The following is a 19,067-nucleotide window of genomic DNA, read 5'->3' on the forward strand; positions in this document are numbered from 1 at the left end:
ATCCTGTTCAGTTGATTTTACAGGTTAGTTATAGGAATTAACAATAGTTAGTAATATTTTGTTACAGCAGGAGTTTTTAGCTTCTTCCTAACATTAACATATGAAGAGAATGAAAGCAAATATTGTATGGCATAAACAAAAGCAAAATTATGAAGCTCCTCCCATTCAATCCTCCTTGACTTTCATCTTCTTTAAAGAATACTTTCGTTTCTCTATCAAAAACTAGCTTTCTGTAAGGAATCTGATATCAGCTGTTTGCACATTCATACCTATCTTTAACTCAGTATCTCAAAGCAAGTCTTCCATTGTGGAATGAAAGTCTTGTAGACTGTAGGAAGATCACTGTGGGAGGGGGCACTGCCCATTGGACTTGGCAGCTCTTCTAGATGTATGCAAGCCCAGCCACCTCCCTTCCTCCCTGTGTCTTTCTCTCTTTCATCATACTGAGTTCAAGATAATTTTTACTTTGAAGATTGTGCAATACTTTATTTAGAACTCAGACTGTAGTTTTAAAAGACCTTAGAGATCTTTTGGTTCGGCTAGAGAGAATATATCTAGTTCTGTTCATGATTATCAAATTCACTTGGGATGGAGAAGGATAAAAGAGCTCTTCGCTTGTGTATTAGGATGTACCTTTGCTGTAGATAATGTAGTTTCCCTTCCTCCCCCCATAGTAGAAAAGATGAAGTTCAGGGTTCCAGTAGTGAAAATATTTTCATTTAAAATGTATGATAGATCAGTGAAAACTATTGGCTAGAAGGATCTAGCTAAAGAAATACTTTTATTTCTGTACTGCCCCATTTTGCTTCCTCAAGTAACATGAAGAAGCTGAAGGGATGGGAACTAAGCCGCCTATGCTTCATCAATAGCCTGGACAGGGAGTGGTCACTGGAGAATTGGCCTTGTTCTGATGGACAGGAGCTAGCAGAAGTAGGAGAAGCCAGTATCATCTAGGGTACTGGTACCAGGGCACCAGTCAGGTACCTGCTGACAGTTTGGGTGATGCTTTGAAACTCAACTTGACTCCTAGGACTTCCCAAGCCAAGCCACTCAAAATGGGGGGCCTTACCCTGGGAATAATCAGAGCACCATGGCCAGTCCTAGCCATCCTGAGAAAGTTCTCTCCATTTAGCTAGATGAAGACTACCCAATTCTGGAGAATTATTGTTCAATCTTGGGGAAGATGCCTGTGTTTTGATTCAATAATTTGCTCATAGATGACAGGGGAAAAACCATGGGAGAAAGAATGTAGAGGAATGCTTTTTTATTTCATGTAAATCAGTAGAATGTAAAAAGGACTGGAGTTAATCTTTAATCTATACCAATTTCCTAAAACTCCTTGTTTTTGCTGATTCTACTTCAGTGACCTCTTGACTTTTATGACTTTGACCACAAAATTTTAAGAAAAGGAAACAAATTAGGAAACTAAATTAAATGTCAGTTTGAGATATTTTGGACAAATATTTAAATGTTATATATTTTGATAATACAATAAAACCTTCCTACCTAGAATCTCTGGGAGAGAATTGTTCTGAATAGCTACATTTTAAAATACATTGTGATTTTAATATTTATGCACACAATCCTTTTTGCTTTAATAATTTCTTTTGGCCGGGTGCGGTGGCTCACACCTGTAATCCCAGCACTTTGAGAGGCGGAGGCGGGCAGATCACCTGAGGTTGGGAGTTTCAGACCAGCCTGCCCAACATGGAGAAACCCTATCTCTACTAAAAATACAAAATTAGCTGGGTGTGGTGGTGCATGCCTGTAATCCCACCTACTAGGGAGGTTGAGGCAGGAGAATCACTTGAACCCAGGAGGCGGAGGTTGGAGTGAGCCAAGATCGCACCACTGCACTTCAGTCTGGGCAACAAGAGTGAAATTCTGTCTCAAAAAAAAAATTTTTTTTTTTTGGAGTCTCACTATTTTCCCCAGGCTAGTCTCAAACTCCTGGGCTCAAGAGATCCTTCTGCCTTGGCCTCTCAAGTAGCTGGGATTACAGGTGTGAGTCACAGTGCCTGCCTTACTTAAACAATTTTGTATGGCTTTCTACAATTTCCTGACTTCTTTTACACAGAATGCTGTTCATAATTTAACCTTTTCTTGATGACTCAGAGTTGTCATTGTAGATATCGATTAAAGAACTATCCTATAGAACAGAAAGTACCCTCAGGAACTTCAGAGGTATGTAACAGTTGATTACTTTTGTATTAAAAGGCTGCTTGCACCTTCCAAGTTTTGGTGTCTGCTCTGTATATATATATATATACATATTTTTGCCAGGCTTTCATTTCTTTTCTCTCATGATGCTTTAGTTCTGCCTTCTCCTAATTTGTTGCTTTTATAATCTGCTATTAACTAGAACCTGACTAGCAACCAGATTCTTAGATTTAATAGCAATTTCCTAAGTGCTGCTAGGTCCTAGATACCCTCAGCAATGGTCCCCCTTACTCTTACAAATCACAGTCTTTGATGTAAGTCCCTGAATCCAATGCTACACAGAGGTATGTAGCCCAGATAGTTATGGCAATACGGAAGAGAAGGAATAGGGCTATCCAACTTGGGATGGTGAAGATAAGCCAGCTTTAAAGAGGAGACAGTTGTTGGCACAGCCTTCCAGAACAGTAGGAGTTAACTAGATAGATAAAATGACAAAAGGCACTCCAACTAGAAGGAATAGCATCTGCAACATCTGAAGGAACATGAATCTACACAACTTTTTAAAACATGGGAGCAAGTCAGCCTTAGAGTGTCTTTAGATGCCCAATTGTGAGGAGCATGAGTGGATTTTTAAAGGTAGAATAAATTTGTTTCTATTACTGTATAGTTATTTTCTAGGTTTCTATTTGTATTCTGGGTAAGTTTCCTAAATAGCTAAGTTTCAGGTAGGAGGAGTATAAATATGTTTAAATGATTTTTACTATACATAACATATAAGGGAATGAATTTCTTTCTATTTGGAGGACTAGGGATTGGAATTTCAAACTGACAGGAAAATGGCTTTGGGCTTTAATAAATAATTAAATAATTGGCAGAATTTCTTTCTTTTTCTCTCTCTTTTTTTTTTTTTTTTTTGAGACAGGGCCTTGCTCTGTCACTCAGACTGGAGTGCAGTGGCGTGATCTCATCAGCTCACTGCAGCCTCTGTCTCCCTGGCTCAAGCGATCCTTCTGCATAGCTGGAACTACAGGCTTTTGCCACCATGCCTGGCTAATTTTTGCATTGTTTTGGAGAGATGGGGTTTTGCCATGTTGCCTAGGCTGGTCTTGAACTCCTGGGCTCAATCTGCCCGCCTCAGCCTCCCAAAGTGCCAGAATTACTGCGCCCAACCTTAATTGGCAAAATTTCAAAAGTGCCTTAAATAACAGAAAAGTTTTTCCTAAGAGAAAGAATTTCTCTCTTATTCATATTCTATTTTAAAAAATAGAATATGTAACATTCAAAGTTACATTGTAACTTTCACCATTATTTCAAGAATACAAAAAAAGGTGTGCTAAGAAATGACAATATTTTGACCATCAGGAAGTATTTTAATTCTAGAAGCATGGAGAAAAATAAATTTTGAATACTGACACACAGGCGGGGTTTCAAAATTAGCTTTAAAAGTAAACAATTTAGGGGAAAGGTTCATGGACTTAAGGAAAAGATTAATATGGAGAAAATGTCCAGGTAAATGTAATGCATCTATTTTTCCCCTTCAATCAAGATGCACAATAAAATATGAAGCCCATGACATTTTGAATACTAACAGGATGTAGATCCAGAGTAACAGAAACAAAGTCATTATATATGGCCAGTATATAACACATAAATTCATTTCATTTCATCCCATTAACCTTGGGAATATAATCATCAGAAATTATTTGTTATAAATGTATAGTCTTAACATAGAAGTGATCTGTATAAGTGCCAGAATTGAGAGAGTTAGTGTAACAGCAAATTTGTTTAAAAAATAATTTAGGATTTTCACTTGATTACAAGATCAATATGAACCATCGGTGCTATGTAGTTGCCCAAAAAGCTAATGCAATTTGGGGAACCTGATAGAAATGTAAGGCCCAGAACCCAAAAATGATAGCCCAATACTACTGTGCACTGGACTAGCTGTACTATAATACCTGTACAGTTCAGGACCCTGTATTTTGTGGATACTGAAGAGATTTTGAACCAGTTTATATGAAGAATGACAAAATTATCTTAGGGAAGTTAACTTGGATAAGACCTAGGGGGACATGGTAGTTGTCTACAAACAGATGAACGGTTATCATATGGAAGGATGAAAATTGTTTAGAGTGGTTTCAAAAGTCAGGATTAGAATGACTGGGTAGAAGTTACAGAAGGATGCCAAGATGAGGTTTTTAATACTTAAGGAGTTGTCCAAAAATGAAATGAACTGTCCTGGGATGTAGTGACTACTTTCCTATCTGAGGTTTAATACCAGAACTCAATCTTTTGCTGGGATATTACGGAAGAATTCAATCATTAGTTACAAGACTGGAGAAGTTAAGGCCCTTTGGAACCCTGAGATTCTATGATTAAACTGTACTTTACTACCTGACCCTTTGGTCAGTCTTCCAATCACTAACAGAAAGTTTTAAATTACGGGGAAAAAACAGCATTCTTTGAAACTATACTTAGCTTGCAGTTTTGCATATTATTGGAAATGATTAACTGGAAGAGAATGTGAAACTACAAGAATATTTGAATGTAATTTAATTTTAGAGGGCAATGTGGTGAAAAAATTATTTAAAGAATATAACTATGGGCTGGGCACAGTGGTTTACACTTGTAATCTCAGCACTTTGGGAGGCCGAGGCAGGAGGATTGCTTAAGCCCGGGAGTTCAAGACCAGCCTGGGCAATGTAGTGAGACCTTGTCTCTACTAAAAATAAAAAAAGTTAGCCAGGTGTCGTGGCACAAGCCTGTGATCCCAGCTACTTGGGAGGTTGAGGTGGGAGGATCACTTGAGCCTGGGAGGTCAAGGCTGCAGTGCAGTGTGCCATGATCGTGCCACTGTGCTCTCCAGCCTGGGTGACAAAGAAAGATTCTGTCTGCAAAAAAAAAATTACAACTGTGACCTATAGTTCATTTTTCAGAAGATAGTCTATGTTGTTACTGCTTGATGTTCTAGCTACAATGAATTGAGTTATATGAAATATGCTGGGTAAGATTGTTTTTGATATTTATTACTTGTAACTTTTTTTCTTTTTATTCTGGCATGGGAATTTAAAAATTATGTTTTGCTTTGGCTAATAATAAAATCAGCCTGCATTCTCACATCTGCTTGCTCTTTGCTAATATATAGACTAATGGCTTGAGCAAGATTCTTTGATAAATGGAAAAAGGAAAACAGTATGAAATTAAAAATTAGCCATTAGTGGCTGGGCGCGGTGGCTCACGCCTGTAATCCCACCACTTTGGGAGGCCGAGGGGGGTGGATCACGAGGTCAAGAGATCGAGACCATCCTGGTCAACATGGTGAAACCCCGTCTCTACTAAAAATACAAAAAATCAGCTGGGCATGGTGGCGCATGCCTGTAATCCCAGCTACTCAGAAGGCTGAGGCAGGAGAATTGCCTGAACCCAGGACGCAGAGGTTGCAGTGAGCTGAGATTGCGCCATTGCACTCCAGCCTGGGTAACAAGAGTGAAACTCCGTCTCAAAAAAACCAAAAAACAAAAAACAAACAAACAAAAAAATTAGCCATTAGTGTAAACCAGGAAGTGGCTAATCTACACATTTCAGATTTGACTTTATTTGGCCAGTTCAACTTTAAAAAGCACTATGCCTCAAACTTATTTTCTTTGTACACTGTTTCAATCTCTTACAATCTCTTCTCTTATGTACTGGAGAAACAAAGAGTAAAAAGATAGAGTCTGTTCTTAAGGGACTAAAATTCTAGTTATGACTATAGAGTTATTAAATTCAAAACTATCTGATGATGCTTTTTTGGGGTTGGGGTGGGGTGGAATGAGGTATGAAACACTGAGTTTGGGCTAATATGTAGCTTGAAAGTTTTACACCAGTCTGAAGGGACCAGGTTTTCATGAAATTTTTTTTAAAGCAGTCTTACCTCCAGCTACAAGTCCAGACTCCCCTAATTGAATAGCTACCCCAAAGCCCCCAAGTTTAACAGGTGCCGAGTTTTCTTTTGAGGCGAGGAGAACACAGTGGGGCTGAAAAGAAAAACAGACAAACAAACAAACAAAAAAAATCCCAAATATGAGGATTAATTGAAGATGAACAATTCAGTTTACATAAAACTCGATAACATGATAATATAAGAACACATTAAAAATTTTGAAATTATTTTGGATGCTTGAATTATTTGTCATATTCTCACTCCTGGCTGATTTCCATCCAATGTTCTTCAGGAATTATTTGCTTGTAAGGTTAGAGTACAGTGCTAAGAATTACTAAGGAAGCATGGATGTTCAAGAAACACAGATACATTTTTCTGCCTTACTATGCAATATTGTCTTCCTTCAAGTGACAGTCTAGAGTTCTTTAAGAAAAAATATATTTTATACTTCTTGCCAAAATGTTTCTTGAAACCTCTGACTTTACCTACAGAGCCATTGTATCCTGGTTGTTAGGAAACAGTCATGGCCCTTTCTTTGTCCACCCTCCCCAGTCCTCTTTTCTTTGTTTTATTCCTTCCATCCTTAAGCCAAGGAGTACTGCGTGGATGGGTCAGATTTAATGATTTTAATTAAACCTTATTCCTAGGGACTTCAATGCTCTTTCTGGGCATGTCTTCTCTGGACCTGCTTTCCTATCTGTGGCGGTCGGAGGTGAGAAAGGAGAAGGGGAAAGGAAACCACTTGGCTGACTTCTAGGCTAGGTAGGGCAAAGATATCTTCTCCCCAGGGGATATCCTGCTTGACCAGGGCTCCCTTATATCATATGCTTTGTGATAACAATGAGTATCATAAAGAGATAAGTCAGTTCTTTGTAGGATGTTGTCCTCTGCATCTGTTTCTTACTGAGAACTAGTTGGCCTGGTGTCAGGAAAGAATTTCATCTTGGGGAGCTCAAATACTGTGCTCCCCAGTATGACTACAACTACATCTGACGGGCTCTCAAAATAGGGGCTAGGAAAAAACGCAAGTCTCTTTAGTCATGGAAGACCAAAAGTTTTAAAAAATTATCTCCTATACTTTCTCATTCATAAAATGACACAGTTTTAGCCAACATGATAATAGGTATGAAAAAAATATGTGCAATAAAACTGAGCTGGTACACCTGTGTTTGATGATGACATACAGGTGGGAGGAATCCCTACTCTGCCCAATGAGAGCATCAGGATCCTACTTTGGAAGTTATTCTTTCTGTCCAAAGAAGTTTAAAGACCTTTACCATAGTCTAGCTCAAAGAGTGATGAACTAGGACAGATAAGTGTGCATGTGACAGCAAGAGAAAGAAGGAAGGCAAGTGTACAAATGAATAGTGAGGAAACCACAGCATGACACAAAATAACAAGAAGAGTATATAGGAGAGCAGGCAAACCTCCTCAGAAATCAACTGATAGACTGCTGTTAGAACTTTCTGTGAGTTCAAAGAGAGATCGACGACAACAGACTAAGATGGCAATACCCCTAGCATGATTCTAGTATGGGACACAGCACGTGACCAAGCCTAGAAAAGAATGAACATGATACTGAAGAAAAAAATACAAACTAGACCCAAACAGGGTCTTCTGGCCATGCATGTGTAAGTGTTTTTATCACCTTAGGAAGGAGTAGTAGAAGCCTAAATCAGAACTCCAAAGTATGTATACCCTTAATAGTGTGTTGATGATGTTTATGCTTAAGTTAATGTTACAAGGAAATCTATATAATTCTCCTCTGTGTAGATTCAGTCACTCTTGAATCCTTAAGTGAGACAAGTTATAAAATTTGAACTTAATTAAGTTAAACTAATTTATGTTTAAAAAGAGATGGGGTCTTGATATGTTGCCCAGGCTGGTCTTGAACTCCTGGCCTCAAGTGATCCTCTCACCTTGGCCTCCCAAAGTGCTGAGATTACAGGCATGAGGCGCCTGGCCTAAAGAGTTGAATTTAAGACAGAAACTAAACAAAGCCAATTAATAGAATATAAAGCCAGGTACTATTACGTGTTAGGAAGTAAAATTAAGCAGGTAAGGAGGTGTTATATGCTTGGGGACCAGAGAACTGCTATTTTAGTTGGGGTCAGAAAAGGCCTCTCTAGTGGGTAATATGTGAACAGAGGCCAGAATGAAGTGAAAAAGCAAGCCACATGGAAGCAAGTTCCAGGTGAGAAGGATAGCCAATACAAAGGCCCTGAGCAACAAGGAGGGTTGTTTGAAGAAGAAGGAAACCAGTGTGTCTGGAAAGGCATGAGCAAGGACAGAGTGGTGGGAAATGTGATCTGAGAGATGACCAAAGGTGTAGGGCCTTGAAGCTGTGGTTAGAACTCTGGGTTTCATGCCGAGCAAGATGGGAAACCACCATAAAGTTTCGAACAGGGGAATACTAAAATCAGTTTTAGGTTTTAAAAGGATCACTCTGGCTGCTGTGTAAAGAAATTGTGAAGTGATAGGGAAAAAGGAGACCAATTAAGAGGCTACTGCAGATGCCCAGGCAAGAGAAGATGGTGACTTGGACTAGACTAGAGTGACAGAAACAGAGATGATGAGAAATAGTCAAATTCAGTTTGTGTTCTAAAGATAAAGCTGACAGGAACTGCTACTGGATATGAGTGTGAGATAAAGAGACAAGTCAGTTATGACAATTAGGTTTCTGGTCTGAGCAACTGAGTGAAAATGAAGATGCCATTTACTGAAATGGGGAACACTGAGGGAGGAGTTTGTAAGGTGGATCAAGAATTTGGTTTCAGGCTGGGTGTGGTGGCTCACACCTGTAATCCTAGCACTTTGGGAAGCCAAGGCAGGAAGACTGCTTTAGCCCAGGAGTTTGAGGCCAGCCTGGGTAACATGGCAAAACTCCATCTCTATTTTATTAAAAAAAAAAAAAAGAAAGAAAGAAAAAAAAAAAGAATTTGGTTTCATACATATTGAGTGTGAGATTTTATAGGATGAGATTAAGGGGAGGCTGGGATTAGAGATATAAATTTGGGAATCAATAGTACATAGATGGTATTTATAGCCAAGGTAATGAATGAAATTGCTTAGGAAGTCATAGAGAAGAGTCAGAGGATTGAGTCCTGGTGCACACCAGTATCTGAGGTCAGAAGATGAAAATCATCTAGCAAAGAAAACAAGGTCTAGACAGTGAAGCAGGAGGAAAATCAGTTTGGTATCCTAAAGTCAAGTGAAGAAACTTTCAAGTAGGGATGATTAGTAGTGACCAATGTTACTTAGGTCATTTAAAATGAGAACTGACTATTAGATTTGGCAATTTGGAAGTCACTGGTGACCTTGATAAGAGTGGTTTTGTTGGCATGATAAAGGCAAAGATTTCCAGGTTCAGGAGAGAATGGGAAGAGATGATGTAGTGACAGTAAATACAGATACCTTTCAAAGTCTTAATAGTAAAAATGGAGAAAGTGTGAAGCTGAGGAAGCCTCTTTTTAACATTTACAAGTGGAGAAAACAGATTAATAAACTTCCATGTATCTATCACCCAGCTTTGGCAATTATTGACATTCTTTCAGCTCCTCCCCTGGCCCCTGGGATGTATGGGCAGCTTGCCCGTCTCTAGGCAAAAATAAAACAAAAACAAACAAAAAACCCAAAAACAAAGACATTCCTTCATTTTTGCTTCATCTGTCCTCAACTGTTTACTTTCCCCCCAGAAGTATTTTAAAATAAATGTAATTTAGCCTGTTAATAGTTCAGTATTTCTGACACAGAACTTAAAAATAACCATAATATCATTATGTCCAATAAAATGAGCAATACTTCTTTAGTATTCTCTAATAACCAGTCCACATTCAGTTTTCCTTGATTGTCTCAAAAGTGTCTTTTCTCTACCAATAACTTGAAGGAGTAGAAGAGACTAAAAAAAAAAAAAGAAGAAAGGTCTTATTACAGTTGGTTAGTTCTAGACAGGATCCAAGGCCTGTACATTGCATTTGATGGGTATGTCTTGTAAGCGTCTCTTACTCTGTAACAGATCCCCTTCCTTCCCTGTGCTTTTTTTTTTTTTTTTTGCAATGTTCATGTCATTAATTTTTTAAGATACTAGATAATTTTTCCTGTGGAATACCCCACAATCTGTTCTTGGCTAATGGTACCCACATGGTATCATTTAACAGTCTTTACTCTCCTGTATTTCCTGTAAACTTGCAGTTAGATCTAGAATCTTGATTAGATTCAGATTCAATTTTAGTTTTATGCACTAATACTTCATAGGTGGCATATCTATTGTATTGCATTAGGAAGAACATAGCATCTGGCTATCCTACTTTTAGTGACAGGATTGAGCAGTGGGTTCAGGTGTTGTCTGCTTGACCCATCATTATAAGATTCACTATCAGGCCGGGTGCGGTGGCTCATGTCTGTAATCCCAGCACTTTGGGAGGCTGAGGCGGGCGGATCGGGAGGTCAAGAGATCGAGACCATCCTGGCCAACATGGTGAAATCCTATCTCTACTAAAAATACAAAAATTAGCTGGGCGTGGTGGGACATGCCTGTAATCCCAGCTACTTGGGAGGCTGAGGCAGGAGAATTGCTTGAACCAGGGAGTCGGAGGTTGCGGTAAGCCGAAATCGCACCACTGCACTCTAGCCTGGCAACAGAGCAAGACTGCCTCAAAAAAAAAAAAAAAAAAAAAGATTCACCATCAACTTTTCACTCAATGATGTTAGCAAATGTTGATACCTAGACCCATAATTAGAGGTTCCAAAATGGAGGTTTTCTTCAACATTTTGTTATGAAAACATACAGAAAACTGAAAGAATTATATTGCAAAGACCCACCTAGATTCTACAATTAAATACTGTTACATTTGCTTTAACAAATGTCTATCTCTTTATCCTTGTATCCATCTTACTTTTTACTACACCTTACCACACATATCATTGAAATTTAGTATTTGCTTAAAATTATGTCTCCACTAAAAAAAAAAAAAAATTAGCTAGATTTGGTGGCATGCACCTGTGGTTCCAGTAACTTGGGAGGCTGAGGCAGGAGGATCACTAGAGCCTGGGAGCTTAAGACTACAGTGAACCACAGTTACGCTACTGCACCCCTGCCAGGGTGACAGCAAGACCCTGTGTCTTAAATTTCTATAAAAAGTAAAAAAAAATAATGTTTAAGATAAAAAATGTATATACTGTGAGACGCACAAAAGTGTACCATTAGAGTTTTGAACTGCCTACATCTGTGTAATCTAAATCCCTAAAAAATTATCTCACAAACCTCCCTCCCTCATCCCCTTCTCCTTCAATCTCTGCTGACATCTCCCCCTGTGCAAACCACTACTCTGATATTTTTTCACCATAGATTTGTTTTGCCTATATTAGAACTTCATAGACAGAAAACCATAGAGTATGTATTCTTTTCTGTAAGGCTTCTGTCATTCAGCATGTTTCTGAGATTCATCCACTTTATTGTGATCAGTAGTTCATTTATTTTTAGTATTGCATAAGTATTCCATTGCATGAATATACCAGTTTGGACATTCTCCTGTTGATGATAGACATTTGGGCTATTTCTAGTTTTTGGATATTATAAATAAAACTGTTATAATTTGTTTCCAGAATACCAAGTTAGTTGCTAGGCAAGCTCCAAAGGTGACTGATGAGGGGTGTTTTTATTTATTATTATTATGAACTTACAGATTTTTATATATTTAATGTGTTTTAATCAATTGCTGCCTTTAAAAATTTTTGTGCTCATATTGTCCCATTTTGGGCCAGTGGGAGCCCCTTTAAAGTCAGTTCTTTTGTATTTTTGTAAGACACCAGGAGTCTGATAACTTCCTTGCTTTCTGTCACAAGATGATGTTCCAGGCTTCTCAAGTCCATTTCTTGCCCCAGATCTGGAATCAGCCATTTATCTACATAGCCCTGTTTCTTTTTAGTGTGAAAAGTATTTAAATCCATGATGTGGGCTGGGCGCGGTAGCTCACACCTGTAATCCCAGCACTTTGGAAGGCTAGGTGGGTGGATCTCTTGAGGTCAGGAGTTCAAGACCAGCCTGGCCAACCTTGTCCCTCCTAAAAACATAAAAATTAGCCAGGTGTGGTGGCACATGCCTATAATTCCAGCTACTTGGGAGGCTGAGACAGTAGCTTCACTTGAGCCCAGTCAGCCGAGATTGTGCCACTGCACTCCAGCCTAGGTGACAGAGCAAGACCCGGTCTCAAAAAAAATTAATAATAAAAATAAAATAAATAAATCCATGATGTGGGTACTAGGTATATTATGATTCCCGAGTTATTATCACTTTGGCTTTTCAGTGGACAGTGCTGAAAAAATAATGCATTTTTTAGGAGAAAAACCACAAGTTCATACTGATATTTCTTCCTATTCAATCATAGTGTTTTTACTTTAATTCTTTGATTTGACAAGCACAGTTGACCATTGGACATGGGTTTGAACTGTGTGAGTCCACTTATACATGGATTTTTTTCAATAAAATATACTGAAATTTATTTTGGAGATTCACAACAATTTGAAAAAACTCGTGAACCAATCATGTTGCCTAGAACTATTTTAAAAATTAAGAAAAAGGTGAAGGACAACTTCTGGAATAAAAAAAATTAAGAGAAAGCTCTATCATAAATGCATAAAATATATTTAGATACTGCTTTATTATTTAGTATCATAAAAATGTACACAAATCTATTTGAAAGAGTTAAAATTTATCAAAGTTTACACCTACACAGACTGTAAATGGTGCCATTCACAGTCAACAGAAATGTGAACAAATGCAAGATGCAGTATTAAATCATAACCATAAAATTAACTGTAGTACATTATACTACTGTAATGATTTCACAGCTCCCTCCTGTTGCTATTGTAGTGAGCTCAAGTCTTTCCAGTATTTACTTAATATGTTGTGATGCTGTTTATCTCTGCATGAGCAGTTCATCCCTCCAATAAATTACATATCACAGTAAAAAGTGATCTCACAGTTCTTACATTATTTTTATTGTGTTTAGTGCAATACCCTAAACCATAAGATCCATACAAAGTGCCACTGGTAGTGCTAGAAGTGCTTCTAAGAAACAGAGAAAAGTCATGACATTACAAGAAAAGGCTAGGGCGATGTGGGTGGATCACATGAGGTCAGGAGTTCGAGACCAGCCTGGCCAACATGGTGAAACCCCATCTGTACTATAAAAGTACAAAAATTAGCCGGGCATGATGGTGGGCACCTGTACATCTCAGCTGCTCAGGAGGTTGAGGTGGGAGAACTGCTTGAACCTGGGAGGCGGAGGTTGAAGTGAGCTGAGATCGTGCCACTGCACTCCAGCCTGGGTGACAGGAGTGAGACTCCATCTCGAAAAAAAAGGAAAAGCTGAATTGCTTGATATGTACTGTAGACTGAGGTCTGCAACTGCAGTTGGCTGCTGTCTCAAAATAAATGAATTCAACATAAGGACCATTAAAAAAAAAAAAGGAAAGGAAATTAATGAAGCTGCTGCTGTAGCTACACCAGTGGATGCTAAAATCTTGCTCTTTTTGTGAAATACCTTTTTAAGTAGTATTAAAAATGCAGCTTTTATGTGGGTGCAGGATTGATATAAGAAAGGTATACCTATAGATTCTAACATAATTTGAGAAAAAGTGAAATGACAACTTAAAGCAAAAAGGTGAAAGGGCCAGGTGTGGTGGCTCATGCCTATAATCCCAGTAATTTGGGAGGCTGAGACAGGCAGATTACTTGAGTCCAGGACTTCAAGGCCAGCGTGGGCAGCATGGTGAAACCTTATCTCTACTAAAAATATGAAAATCAGCCTAGCATAGTAGTGCGTGCCTGTAGTCCCACCTACTCAGGAGGCTGAGTCAGGAAAATTGCTTAAACCCAGGAGGTCGACACTGTATTCCAGCCTGGGCGACAGAGGGAGACGTCTCAGAAAAAAAAAAAAAAAAAAAAAAAAAAAAAGTGAAGGATCTAAAAGCTGGAAAATTAAATGGTAGCAAAAGGTGATTTGATTTTTTATGTGTATATATATATATATATATATACACATATATTTTTTTTTAAGAGACCAATTTTTAAAAAAATAACTACGCCTGGCTAATTAAAAACATTTTTTTTTTTTGGTAGAATGTCTTGTTATGTTGCCCAGGCTCATCTCAAACTCCTGGCCTCAAGCAAGGCAGGTAGGCTGACTCTACTGTTCTGTTCAAATGCAGTTGGGAATTATATCAGGATTGTACTTATTAGAGTTAGCATATCCCTTCTTGCCTTAAATTTTGGTGCATGCTTCTGTTTCTTATTAATAGATGTCCTTTGTGGCATTTTTTTCCCCCAGAATAGGGCACTTTTCATCCACATTAACAGTCTGTTCAGGCAGATATTGTTCCTCCTCAATAATTTTCTGAATGGCATCTGAGAACTCATCCGCTGCCTCTTTGTTGACAAAAACTGATCCTCCTGTTATGCTGACATTATTTAATTTTAATTTTTGTTTCAGAGGTGGGAGTCTTGACCTGTTGCCCAGGCTGGAGCACAGTGGCTATTCATAGGCACGATCCCGCTACTGATCAGCACGGGAGTTTTGACTTGCCCTGTTGACAACCTGGGCCAGTTCACATCCCCATGCAAACAAGTTAGTGGTACCCCCCCTCTCCGGGGAGATCATACTGATGCCAAACTTCATGTGGACACCTGATTGGCATAATGCACCACATTCCAGGACTCCTGGGCTCTAGCGAACCTCCTGACTCAGCTTCCTGAGTAGTTGGGACTACAGGTATGTGCCACTGCATCCTGCTATCTTGACATTTTTTTTTTATCTTGACATTTTTAAAGCCAAACCTTTTTCTATAATTATCAAACCGGCTGGGAGTGGTGGCTCATGCCAATAATCCCAGTGCTTTGGAAGGTCAAGGCGGAAGGATCACTTGAGGCTTCCTTGAGGCATATAACCCAAAATATGTGTTAATCAAGTATGTTATTGGTAAGGCTTCCAGTAATAGTTAAGTTTTGGGGGAGTCAAAAGTTACATGTGGATTTTCAACTGCGCAGGGATCAGTGCCTCTAACCCCCATGTTGTTCAAGGGTCAACTGTAATCTTGGTACCTAATGATACTAACATAATTACTCATTTGATTTGTGCTTCAGAATGTGTGTGTGTGTGTGTGAAAGTTTTAAAGTAACATTAATACCTGCATTATTAATAACAACACCACTGAATGCTGTTTCAGATTTTATGTTTCTTTTGACCTTATGTTATATACCACTAGGTATGCCCGGTCAAAATACCATTTTACTACTGAGTAAAGTAAGAATCCATGAGTCTGTGCTGATGTAAATAAATAAGCAAATAAATGAATGGGGAAGGAGGAAAAGCTTTAAGTAGAAAATCAATTAAATGTAGAAGAAATGCTGGAATGGCAGTTTTCATTATCATAACTGATCCAGGTAAGAATCACCAAGGATGCTAACTTGTGGGTGAAAATTTGAAGAGTGATATTTATGTAATCTCTAAATAGCTCCCTACTGGATACTTATTAATTACAAATGGGAAACTAGTAATTTTACAGATGAGAAACCCAGCAGAAAATAGCAAAGTTAACACTGCTTCTAATGGGACTGATTGATAGCATGGGCTTCCTGATATGATGCACTGAGAACTTGGCAGCACTGCTGTGGTATTCCTGCCAAAGTACATAACCAGATTTAATCATGAAGAAACACTGGGCAAACCGAATGAGGAACATTCTAGAAACTAAATGGCCTAAGTTCCAGGTTAAAGTGATTAAAGGAGACTGAAAAGACAGATCTTGTTTCATACATATATTTGTGACAGGGTCTGACTCTGTCACCCAGGCTGGAGTGCAGTAGCATGATCTTGGCTCAGTGCAACCTCTACCTCCTGAGTTCAAGCTGATTCCTGTGCCTCAGCCTCCCAAGTAGCTGGGATTATAGGAGCATGCCACCATGCCTAAGTTTTCTGCCTTTTTAGTAGACGGTGTTTTGCCGTGTTGGCTAGGCTGGTCTCGAACTCCTGACCTCAAGTGATCTGCCTGCCTCATCCTCCAAAAGTGCTGGGATTACAGGTGTGAGTCACTGTGCCCAGCTTGTTTTTCTTTTTGCTATAAAGAATATTACTAGAACAACTGATGAAAGTGAAACAAGGTCTGTAGAATACATAATGATATTTGGTCAATATAAATTACCTGGTTTTGATAACTGTTTTGCAGCTATGTAAAAGAATTCCTTATTTTTAGGAAATATATAAATAAATGGATAACAGTGAGAGATTGAGAAGGATTAAACAAATGAAGAAAAAATGTTAACACAGGGAATCTGAGTGAAAGGTATCTAGAATCCTCATACTTGTTCTCATAACTTTTCTATAAGTCTAAAATTACGTAAAAACACAACAAAACCCCCTACCCTATTTTAAAGTTACTAAAAGTAATTCTCCTTGTGGCTATGCTTTCACTTTGCAACAGAGTGCGGTTCATTTGTTTTAATTAGATTTTGTCTTAATTTGGTGTTTTAATGATATAAAACATGTACATACGTTCCAAAGTACAAACTGTAAAACAGATACTATTCAGAGAGGTCTAGCTTTTGCCCTCTTCTCCCATGCCCAATCTTTCTTCCCCATTTGTAACTATTTTTTACTAGTTTTCAGTTTATCATTCCATTTTTTAAAAATAAAAAAATACATATAAATATTCAAAATTTCCACATAACAATATATTCTATAGGTAATTCCATAGTAGTACTTAGAACATTTTTATGGAGGTTTTTAAATTTTTTATTTAATTTATTTTGAGATACTCTGTCACCCAGGCTGGAGTGCAGTGGCACGATCATGGCTCACTGCAACCTCCAACTCCTGGGGCTTAAGCCACCCTTTCACCTCAGCCTCCTGAGTAGCTGGGACTACAGGTGCGTGCCACCACACCTGGCTAATTTTTGTAGTTTTTTGTAAAGACAGGGTTTTGCCATGTTGCCCACGCTAGTCTTGAACTTCTGAGCTCAAGGGATCTGCCCACCTTGGCTGGCCAAAGTGCTGGGATTACAGGCATGAAGCACTGCGTGTGGCTTTTGTTTCTTAAAGAGAGACATCTGCATATACCAGCAGAAGTGGACATTGGAAGACAAGAAAGTTTTCTTCTCAGTGCTTCTATGTTCTCAGTGAAATAAAAAGCAATCACCAGGTGGGAGTGAGGAAGGAGGGGTGTTCCTGGCAGTCTGAGAAGAGTACAGGCGTGAGAAAATATTTTCAAGGAATAGGAGAATGAACTGATTAAGCAGTGGTCCTCAAACCTTAGCATCGGAATCATACAGGTTGCTGGGCCCCATCTCCGGAATTTCTGGCTCACAGGTCTGGGATGAGGTCAGCAACATGCATTTTTTTCTTTTTCCTTTTTTTTAGGGACAAGATTTTGCTATGTTGCCCAGGCTAGACTCAAACTCTTAGGCTCAAGTGCTCCTCCCATCTCAACCTCCCAAGTAGCTGGGACTACAGGCATGCGCCATCATGCCCAGCTAAGAACATACATTTCTAACAAGCTTCCGAGTGACGTTGATGTGACTGGTTTGGGACCCCTGTTTTGAGAATCACTAGACTAAGGAAATATACTAGAATCGTTGGCAGCCCAGGGGCCCACTTGAGGTTTGTAGTCATAAATTTGAAGTGAGACCAATCAGCATCATTGAGTGTTTATATCCAGCAGTCCTCATTTTAGGTGGCAAGGTTCAGGCCTGGAGTAGGTGGTGAGCTGAATTTAACCAGGGTTGGGATTTAAAAAGAATGGTGATGTCAGTAATCGATGGCACCAAACAAGCATATACATTTGTTCTTTTCTACTTCTGTCTTTATATAGATAAATAACTTACAATACCAACAAGAGAAAGAGGAAGCACGAAGGGAAGAGGTGATATCGAAAATGAGCTAAGAACACAGAGACAAAGCAGAAAGTTCAGAATGAACAGGAAAAAGCTCATATAGAGAAAGAACTAGAAAAATCTGGTGGTAGCTGTGCTGACTCACATTGAGGAGAAAATGTGGTCACAATATGAGGAAACTGAAGATGAAAACAATGAATATTTTGAAAAGGGTTGTGTTAGGTGTAGGAAAAGAATATAGAAAAAAATATATTCATACTAGATTTTATGAAATAGAATGCACATAGGTAAATACCTATTTAGTCATTTAAAAAAATCCTGCTAGGGGCCAGGTGCCGTGGCTCATGCCTGTCATCCCAGCACTTTGGGAGGCCGAAGCAGGCGGATCATGAGGTCAGGAGTTCGAGACCAGCCTGGCCAACATGGTGAAACCCTGTTCCTACTAAAAATACAAAAATTAGCAGGGCATGGTGGCGCATACCTGTAGTACCAGCTACCCAGGAGGCTGAGGCAGAAGAATTGCTTGAACCCAGGAGACGGAGGTTGCAGTGAGCCAAGATTGCACCATTGCACTCCATTCTGGGTGACAGAGCAAGACTCTGTCTCAAAATAATAATAATTAAAAAAAAAAACAAAAGTTAAAATCCTGCTAGGATCTTGAAGAGATATATGCATACCCATGTTCAATGCAGCATGATTCACTTAGCCAAGAGGTGGAAGCACCCCAAAAACAGATGAATGCGTAGGGAAAATGTGGTGGATATACAGTAGAATATGATACAGTTTGATAAGAGAAGGAAATTCTGTAACATGCTGCAACACAGATGAACCTCGAGGATATTACACTAAGTAACATAAACCTGTCACAAAAGAACAAATACTGTGTGATTCCACTCATATTAAGTGTCCAAAGTAGTCAAAATCAATGAAACACAAAGAATCATGATCATCAAGGGCAGCGGAAGAGAAGAGAAACAGTGTTTAGTGGTACAGGGTTTTAGTTTTGCAAGATGACAAACTTCTAGGAACTGTTGCACAATAATGTGAATACATCTAACACTACTGAATTGTACACTTAAAAATGGTTAAGATGGTAAA

General features: G+C 38.8%; 1 protein-coding gene across 2 annotated transcripts in view; it reads right to left on the reverse strand.

Moving 5' to 3' along the window:
• The window catches only part of CASK (calcium/calmodulin dependent serine protein kinase), a 322,704-nt gene that overhangs the window by 130,051 nt on the left and 173,586 nt on the right, over window positions 1–19,067 (reverse strand). For both annotated transcript variants that reach the window (XM_032261683.1, XM_032261682.1), the window contains exon 5: window positions 6,074–6,176. In XM_032261683.1, coding sequence (XP_032117574.1) covers window positions 6,074–6,176 — 103 coding nt within the window. The remainder of the gene's footprint in view (window positions 1–6,073; window positions 6,177–19,067) is intronic.

Source organism: Sapajus apella, unplaced genomic scaffold (genome assembly GCF_009761245.1).
Source record: "Sapajus apella isolate SASKATOON/1434 unplaced genomic scaffold, GSC_monkey_1.0 scaffold125, whole genome shotgun sequence".
Taxonomy (NCBI): Eukaryota; Metazoa; Chordata; class Mammalia; order Primates; family Cebidae; genus Sapajus; species Sapajus apella.